Source organism: Megalobrama amblycephala, linkage group LG16 (genome assembly GCF_018812025.1).
Source record: "Megalobrama amblycephala isolate DHTTF-2021 linkage group LG16, ASM1881202v1, whole genome shotgun sequence".
Classification (NCBI taxonomy): Eukaryota; Metazoa; Chordata; class Actinopteri; order Cypriniformes; family Xenocyprididae; genus Megalobrama; species Megalobrama amblycephala.
The window spans coordinates 31607319-31616630 of record NC_063059.1 but is presented as its reverse complement, the minus strand read 5'-3'; the positions used below and the strand labels follow the sequence as shown (position 1 = coordinate 31616630).

Genomic DNA, 9312 nt, shown 5'->3' with positions numbered 1-9312 from the left:
TTGTAATCCAGAAAGTTCCAAATGACAATCATCAGTGACACCTGGAGATTCACCCATAGTCAAAAAGCAAAAGACTTCAGACTGTGGAGTGGCTACAGAAATTGAAATCTACAGGTAACGCTAATACTAAATACACATAGTCATGCAATGCTGATGTGAATTTGAGAAAAATATAAGAGTAACAATAATTTGCACAGTTTGGCATGATCTGAGCTAAGCGATCGTTAGATTTAATAATCATTGGCAGCGTGATTTATTGTAGGCCAAATGCTTTTCCCCTCAGTTGGTCAGAACAAAAGTGGCAGACATGTTAGTTACTTGTTCAGAAGGTATTTTCCAGTGAAAATTCTTATATTGGTCATACTTTCAAGACCTAGAATCTGTGATTCTGAAGTACAGTATCCACACCGGTGCGGTGACTGACTGCAAACATAAGATTAATCCGCACTGACGAGCTGTGCCGACGCACAATGCACGTACAGATAACTGTTCCGTATATGCACTCTAAAAAATGCTGGGTTAAAAACAACCCAAGTTGGGTTGAAAATGGACAAACCCAGCGATTGGGTTGTTTTGACCCAGCGGTTGGGTTAAATGTTTGCCCATCGTGCTGGGTAGTTTTATTTAACCCGAATATTGTTTAAAAATTACTGTACGGCTGGCTTAAAATGAACCCAAAATAGGTTGGAAATTAAAAATCAGACACATAATTACTAGAGGCAACAATAATAATCAAAAGATGAGCATTTATTAATAAGCAATTTAATAAATGTTTATTGTTTAAGTATTTTTTCAAATGTTTGTTTATTAAACATATTAATAAATATTAATTTCCAACATATTATGGGTTCATTTTAAGCAAGAAATACAGTATTTTTTAAACAATTTTTAGGTTAAATAAAACTACCCAGCAGGTTGGGCAAACATTTAACCCAACCGCTGGGTTTGTCCATTTTCAACCCAACTTGGGTTGTTTTTAACCCAGCATTTTTTAGAGTGTGACTGCAATTGCAGGTTTCAAACAGAGATGGCAATAAAGAAGAAAAATTGCGGACTGCAGCTTTAAGTGTAATAGATAGATTTGATTAAACACTAATAGTTGTAATAGTAGGCAAAATTTTAATTTTATAATTGTTTGCAAGTGTCTTGTTGAGTTTTTATGTAATAATCAATCATTTAACCTGTGATGGTGAACACACTTGCATTTCTTGTTTTATGCGCTCTTTTGAGCCCATATCAATGCACTGCCACAGTATAGTCACACCAAGTAAACTAATTGTTAGCAAACATTTTTCAAATGTACAATCCGTGTGCAAATTTAATATATGAAGTATAAATACATCTTATGTTTTAATTGGACCAGAATGTAGTCATGCCCCTGCATGACATTGAAGTACACACCCTCTTCTCTCTGATCAGACTCCTCGAGATCATTTGTGAAATTGTTCAAAACTGGGTTTCAGGAGTTGCTGTTCATCTAAACTCTACAGCTATGGACTCAAGAATGGTGTTGGTCTTATTATGGATGTTGCTGTCGTCCTCCACTGGAATCAAACTAGATGGAAATGGTTATGTTGATGTTACCATTGCAATCAGTTCAAGAGTACCACAGGATAACACGCTCATTGATAAAATCAAGGTAAATATATATTTTTTTGTCTATTTAGGGATGCAGCAATATTATCAATATCGTAGTATTACGATAGCAAAATTGTCTCTATATTATCGTGGTCACATGACTGTATGAAACGATGCATCTTCTAATATTTGATAGTGTTATAATATTTAATAATATTTTTCTGTTATACAGATGTTTTTATTACTGTTTTATGTATATATGTTTTGGCAATATTGTATTATTTACAGTCATGCCAATAAAGCAATTTTGAATTTGAAAGAGTGAGACCCAGCTAACTTGTCTGGCTATCACCAGACCAAGCTCAATTTAAAATTGAACATTGGTCTGGGGAGTCTGCTACGTATTTTCTACTCCACAAGAGGCGTGATCAACGAGCATTATTCACGCAACTGGATAGTCCTTCAACCAATCAGATCAACGTTCCGGGTGACGTACTTTGCAGCGAGGGTAGCTGGTAAATTAGGCTTTTACCAAAGCCGGTCGGTAGTAAGGCAAACACATCCTACTTTTTTATGAATTGCTCCAGGGCAAGTCTCTGTTCCGTTTTCAAAGAAAACTTGCCTTTGAAATCTTTTAAAACAGCATCGACAGTGGCATCAACTGGTTGCTGTGCTTCGGCGGCCGCCATGTTCAATGTAAACAAAAAGCTGCTTGCCGACGCTTTGTCATCGTGTTATACCCACCAATAGCGAGCAAGGTGGATAAGCTAGTCTGTGATTGGCTCCCGCAAAAGTGTAACAGAAGCAGTAGAAATGAATGTACGGGTTTCCAGACTGAGTTGCCGGGCGAAATCAAATCGCGGCAGATCAGGCTGGGTTTACCCAGTCTACCAGCTAACAGAATTTTGTTATAAGAACGTTCTCTAATTATTCAGTGTTGGTTCTGGGAAAGTAAAAAACGTCCAGTTTTCTTGACGTTCCAGGAACGTTTTTATAAGGTATAATGTTCCTCAAACAACAATATCAATAAAAAAGAAAACTACAATCATGCAGTCATTTATCTGTTGTTAAAATAGACATGTTGATCTGACTTATCAATGCAGAAATGTTTTCTGAAAACACCTGCAATTGTTGATAAAGAAGCTACTTTACAAAAGTCAGGGGTCAAGAGCTCAACTAAAGCAACCACCAACCTCCATGATAGTGACCTCAAACGAAACATCTAAACTTCTGTAGATGTGTGACAGAAATAAAGTCAGTCTGGTTAGTAATAAGTGAAGCTGGTAATGCTGTTTGTGGAGATGTTTAATCAGATCTTCAGAGATTTAATGTATTTTATCTTCAGTTCATCTAAGGCTGTGGATGAAGAAAGTTGTAGTTTGTGAGGACTTACATTATGAAATAAACGTTTTTCTCTAAAACATGTTGGCCACAATTATTGGCACCCCTAGAAATTCTTAGGAGTAAAATATCTCTGAAGTATATTCATATTTACATTTTTAGCACACCAGGGTGACTAGGAGCATGAAATTGTCCAGCCATGACTTCCTGTTCCACAGCAGTATAAATATGAGGAAACGCAAAGGCCAAATTCCCTTAATCATTCATCCCAATGAGTAAAACAAAAGAATATAGTTATGATGTGCAGCAAAAGATTGTTGAGCTTCACTAAATAGAAAGTGACTGTAAGAAAATGGCTAAAGCATTGAAAATCCCCATTTCCACCATCAGGGCAATAATTAAGAAGTTCCAATCAAATGTTACAAATCTGCCTGGAGGAGGACGTGTGTCTAAATCATCCTAATGTGTGGTGAGGAGGAGAGTTTGAGTGGACTAAGACTCTCCAAGGAGCACAGATTGTTAGTTGAGTCTTGAGTCTCAGAAAGCCTAAAAAAATGATCAAACAGCACCTACATCACCAAAAGTTGTTAGGAAGGGTTTCAAGAAAAATCCTCTGCTCTCATCCAGAAACAATCTCCAGCATATTCAGTTATCAGACACGACTGGAACTTCAAAAGGGATCGGCATCTATCGTCAGATAAAACTAAAACAAGAGCTTTTTGGCAGCAAACCCACCAGATGGGTTTGGTGCACACATGGATAAAAAGTACCCCATGCCCACAGTTAAATATACTACTGGATCTTTAATGTTGTGGACCTATTTTTCTGCTGGAGGTCCTGGACATTTTGTTCAGATACATGGTATCATGGATTCTATCAAATACCAAATAATACTTTATATCGAGGAATTATCGTACTGTGAGATTTTGATATTGTTACATCCCTACTATTTAACAAAACAAGCATTAATTTTTTTTGTGGCTTTTGTGAAACATACTATTTTGTTGCATTTTTTAAAGAAAATCATATAAAGAAACATATAGGGTGAATTCAGGTTGATTGGGACACTTTTTATCTCAATTGCAAAAAGTGTCCCAATTACCCTCAATTCACCCTAATCAAGTTTCATTAACAGTATTTGTGAATGAACAAATTAATTACTTTTTTTCTAAATACTGTATATTGAGTTTTTCTCATTTTTCATTCTGACAGGACATGGTCACTAAAGGGTCGATTCATCTTCATCAAGCATTGGATAAAAAGGTCTATTTCAAAGAAGCTACGATACTCGTTCCACCCCACTGGAATAGTACGGAATTTACCAAAGCAAGAACAGAGTCCTATGAAAATGTACAGATAATTATGGCATTTTATCTTACGTGTCAAATATTAATGTTTACTCATTTCATTGACATACTGCTGACAATTTCAATGTGAAATCAGGCAAACATAAGAATTGATAATGCTAATCCAGCATATGGTGATGAACCCTACACTCTTCAATATGATGAATGTGGAGATGAGGCTCAGTTCATTCATTTCACCCCAAACTTCCTCCGAGACGATACACTTATTAAGACTTATGGGTCAAGAGGTGAATGTCATTTATTATCCTTCAACATTTATGCAGGTTAATGCACTAATCTCTTTGTTTTATTAACATGAATATTTGTTTGTTTGTTTGCAGGAAAGGTCTTGGTTCATGAATGGGCTCATCTGAGATGGGGCGTGTATGATGAATACAGTGAAACAAATCCATTCTACTACTCTAATGGCCGTATTAAAGCTACAAGGTCATAAAACTTAATAAAACAGAATATTTTTTAAATGTCACTGGAAATTATCTCAACCATTGATTTCCTGCTTATCTTTAGTTGTAGCAAAAACATTGAAGGTCAGTTTTATGAAGAATCACGTCAACCGTGCCAGACTGATCCACAAACTTTACTACCGACTAAGGAGTGCAAGTTTTTTCCTAACAAATATCAAAACACAGACAGCTCTATAATGTTCTTACCAAGCCTGGATTCTGTAAGCATAGATTTTACATGTTCCCACATATGCAAATTTTATCTTTGACCATTTGACGAATGAAGAAATTATTTGAAATATTTGGTTTCAGGTGAGCAATTTTTCATTTTGTCGTGACAAGGAGCACAATTATGAAGCCCCAAACTTGCAAAACAAAAAATGTGGCAACAAAGCAACACGGACTGTGATATTTGAGGATTCTGTTGATAAAGACGCACTTCATTCTCTGAAGCCACTGCTGTCCTCTCCACCAGCGCCAACTTTCAAAGTTGTGCAGCGAATGCATCGGGTTGTTTGTCTCGTCCTTGATGTCTCAGGAAGCATGAAAGTATGCCATAACATTAACTTTACTTGAAATCAAAGATGCTTACAATTATTATAACCTTCAATGCTCTGATATGATCTAAATCATTTTGAATGAGTATAAACCTGATATTACATGCATTTTTTTTATTGCACCCCTTGTCTAGGGCTCTAGAATCCTCCGACAGCAGCAGGCTGCCACACATTTCCTTCAGACCATCATTGAGGATCAAGCCAGTGCTGGAATTGTAACCTTTAGTTCTAATGCTAAAACTCTGAGCCCCTTGACTACTATTGACAGTGAATCCACACGAGAGAAACTCATAAAATTGTTGCCAAAAGTAGCAGGTGGAGAAACATACGTTTGTAAAGGCCTCAATCTTGGCTTACAGGTGCAATATTGATCATGTTTATGATGTGTTAAGTATATAGCCTACAGTTTGTTTTATACCAATGTTCTGTATTTGTCTTCAAAACTTAAAGGTACTCGAAAAGGACAATGGGGATGTGATGGGGGATGAAATCATTTTTCTGACAGATGGTGAAGCGACAGACAACATTAATAGTTGTGTTCCAGCTGCAATTAAAAGTGGCGCCATTATTCACACAATAGCTTTGGGTGATAAAGCAGCTAAAGCACTGAGGGAAATGGCTGACAAAACTGGTAAGTACCATCATCACATAATGATGTACAGTGTTCCAGAAAAAGTCTAAATTTATTATAGTAGGCCTTCATCTATAGGTGGATCTTGACATGAAAAATTTTGGGAACTAACAAAATTTCAAAGCAATTGGCAAATCTACAAACATATGTTGCTAGAAGGATAACAAATGATCTGAGCCACATTAGTAACTTTTAACCAATTGATCCCAAGGTGATTTTTGTTATATATTGTTTGATGTTTTGGTATGTATTTGTGAAAAATGCAAAAATGTAGTAAATCATAATATTCATATTATGAATGTCTGTTTATTATCCAGTGTGTATTTCTCATGTTTTATGTTGGAATTAGGGGGGAAATTTATCACAGCCAGTGACGACATTCTTTCTAATCAGCTACTGCATGGATTTTCTTCACTCACGATACCAACAGGAGATCAAACAAAAGACCCAGTTCAGGTTTGACAAGTGATCGCTCATTGCTCATGGTAAAACACTTTAAGATTATTATAAATATTCTAATAATTCATTTTTATCAACAATTTAGATAGACAGTGTGGGAAAAAAAACATCAGACTGGTTCAATGGGACAATATTAGTGGATCAGACCATTGGTAACAAAACCAGCTTTACAATAACCTATGAAACAAGTTTACCTGACATTTCCATACAGTCACCAAATGACTCAACCTACAAACAAATACAGATGCATCACTATGAAGCAGCAAAAACAATCACTTTAAAAGTTCCAGGAACTGCACAGGTGACAACCAGCACGAGATTTCATTAGCTTTCCTAAAACATTAAAATTCATTAATTATTAATCTAATAATACTATTGTGTGTTTGCTAGCCTGGGGACTGGAAGTACAGTATCCAGACTAAAATAAGTCAGTCTCTGATTATAACAGCAACGAGTCAAGCGGCGCGAGCTGATGTTCCTCCTATCGTTGTCAAAGCCCGCATGAACCAGCAGTTCAGTAACGGCACTAAACCCTTGATAGTGTTTGCTGAGGTCAGTCAGAATTACATGTCTGTAATAAAGACTGAAGTGTGGGCTACGCTGGAGACTGAATCTGGATCTGCACAACAATTAAGACTCCTAGACAATGGAGCAGGTAAATTACCCATCATTTTTGTTTCAAGTGTACACTCAACTCAGATTTATACTATAAGGCCAAAAGTGCTCAAATAAATCAAGTATTGTTTTACAGGAGCTGATGCTTTTAAAGATGATGGTGTCTATTCCAGATATTTCACACAGGTGAAAAAAGGGAGAAGCAGCTTGAAAGTAAGAGTGAAGAATCTAGATGGACAAGCCAAATTTACTACCCAAAAAAGGGGTGGTGCCCCATACGTACCTGGATATGTGGTAAACGGTAAATCGTGAGATTGAGACTCTTAAAGCAAACTGTTCAAACATTTGTCCAAGTGGATGCTGCTCACTGGTGGTGTTGAAGAGGAGAAACCCCCTGATATGGGTGTACAGTAGTACAGGAAATGCAAAAACATATAAATACTTCATTAATTAATTAAATTCCTGAACTTTAAATGTATTCATGCGGTTCCTCTAATTTCAGGTGTGGTGGAGCTGAACCCTCCAAAGCCTCCAGTTTCTGAGGAACCACTCGAGGTTGGAAGATTTACCAGGACAGCCACCGGTGAGAGTTTTGAGGTGGCTTTTACAGGCTCAACCCCACCAAATTTCCCTCCTAACAGAATCACAGATCTGAGTGCTGAGATCCAGGAGGACTCTGTGTTTCTCAGCTGGACGGCTCCTGGTGAGGACCTTGACCAAGGGACAGGTAAAGCATACGGTTACTATACCAGGATTTAAAACTTCGTAAACGTCTTCACTGACAACATAGAAGTAGTGTCAAATTTAGAGAATTTAGATGAAATAATGAAAATTTAACTGTCTTGCATGGCATGTTTCTTTTCCTTTAAGCTAAATCCTATGAGATCAGGTGGAGCTATGACCTTCAAATGCTTCGAGAAAGCTTCAGCAATGGTCATGTAATCAACACATCTGCTGTCTCACCGCTGGAGGCTGGATCAGTTGAACAGCATTCATTCAATCTCAGTTTCACAATCCAAAATGGCACCACACTCTTCTTTGCAGTTCAGTCTGAGGACAAACAAAATGCGAAATCTGAAACTTCGAACATTGCTCAAGCTTCAAAGATGCTCCCTGATTCTCTCTCCAGTGTACAGCCACTCCAGTCGACAGCCACCAGAGAGTGTTTTGAAGTGGTTTTTACAGGCACAACCCCACCAAATTTCCCTCCTAACAAAATCACAGATCTGAGTGCTGAGATCCAGGAGGACTCTGTGTTTCTCAGCTGGACGGCTCCTGGTGAGGACCTTGACCAAGGGACAGGTAAAGCATACAGTTACTATACCAAAATTTAAAATACAAAGTTTTTCATCTTCACTGACAACATAGGAGTAGTTTCAAATTTAGATCATGAAATAATTAAAATTTAATTGTCTTGCATGGCATGTTTCTTTTGCTTTAAGCTAAATCCTATGAGATCAGGTGGAGCTATGACCTTCAAATGCTTCGTGAAAACTTCAACAATGGTCATGTAGTCAACACAGCTGCCGTCTCACCGCTGGAGGCTGGATCAGTTGAACAGCATTCATTCAATCTCAGTTTCACAATCCAAAATGGCACCACACTTTTCTTTGCAGTTCAGTCAGAGGACAAAGAAAATGCGAAATCTGAAACCTCTAACATCGCTCAAGCTTCAAAGATCCTCCCTGATCCAACTCCCTCTGCAATATCAAACCCAGGCTTGAATTTGACAGTTCTAATAATTTCGTTGTGTGTTGTAACTATGGTCATATGCTTTGTTGTTGCTGTAATCACATGGTCAGTGAGACGCAGAAAAAGCTTTGATATAAGCAGCAATTGGGAATTAACAATTTGCAATCCTACAACTTTAGAACATTTCTTAAAATAACCATTTTTATCAAAACAGAATTTCTTACTTTCTGAATATTTTTTCAAGTACATGTATTGCTATCTCATTTAGAAATCACATTTATAATAGATTCTCAATCTGAAATGTGAGCGACTTTAAATACAAAAGAATAAAAATATTTTTGTACAGTAAGGCATGTATTAAACTTTTATTATGATGATTTAAAGCACATTTAAGTCAGTCTTTGAATTTTAAATGGGGACCTATTATGCCATTTTTCAAAGTCTTGAATTTGTTTTTGGGCTCGACTAGGTTGTCATGCTTGAATGCTCAAAAAAACACTTTATTTTTCACATTATTTTATATTGTTGCAGCACCTTTCTTCCCAGTCTGTCAGTAATGCATGGTTTAGAATCCTGTCTCTGTGAAGCCTCTCCTTCTGAAAAGCTCAATGTGCTCTGACCAAACGCAC

At 37.0% G+C, this 9312-nt stretch overlaps 1 protein-coding gene across 2 annotated transcripts; it reads left to right on the top strand.

Annotated features, from left to right (window-relative positions):
* Positions 1 to 1437: 1437 nt before the first annotated feature.
* Positions 1438 to 9032, top strand: LOC125248388 (calcium-activated chloride channel regulator 1-like). Of its 2 annotated transcripts, XM_048160232.1 has the most exons (15): positions 1438 to 1639; positions 4132 to 4269; positions 4363 to 4513; positions 4607 to 4712; positions 4794 to 4950; positions 5042 to 5278; positions 5421 to 5645; positions 5737 to 5917; positions 6267 to 6373; positions 6462 to 6677; positions 6767 to 7031; positions 7128 to 7292; positions 7494 to 7718; positions 7862 to 8293; positions 8434 to 9032. In XM_048160232.1, the coding sequence occupies exons 1-15, from the start codon at positions 1493 to 1495 to the stop codon at positions 8877 to 8879; spliced, it is 3198 nt and encodes a 1065-aa protein (XP_048016189.1). In that variant the 5' UTR covers positions 1438 to 1492; the 3' UTR covers positions 8880 to 9032. The 2 variants fall into 2 exon arrangements, with proteins under 2 accessions (XP_048016189.1, XP_048016190.1); XM_048160233.1 differs by lacking the exon at positions 7862 to 8293.
* The last annotated feature ends 280 nt before the right edge of the window (positions 9033 to 9312 follow it).

Bases quoted from the DNA above. Each gene is read 5' to 3' on its own strand.
- LOC125248388 (XM_048160232.1), top strand. From the start codon at position 1,493: ATGGACTCAAGAATGGTGTTGGTCTTATTATGGATGTTGCTGTCGTCC. The intron at 4,951-5,041 runs GTAAGCATAGAT...ATTTGGTTTCAG, and splicing joins TCTTACCAAGCCTGGATTCT to GTGAGCAATTTTTCATTTTG. The intron at 5,646-5,736 runs GTGCAATATTGA...CAAAACTTAAAG, and splicing joins GCCTCAATCTTGGCTTACAG to GTACTCGAAAAGGACAATGG.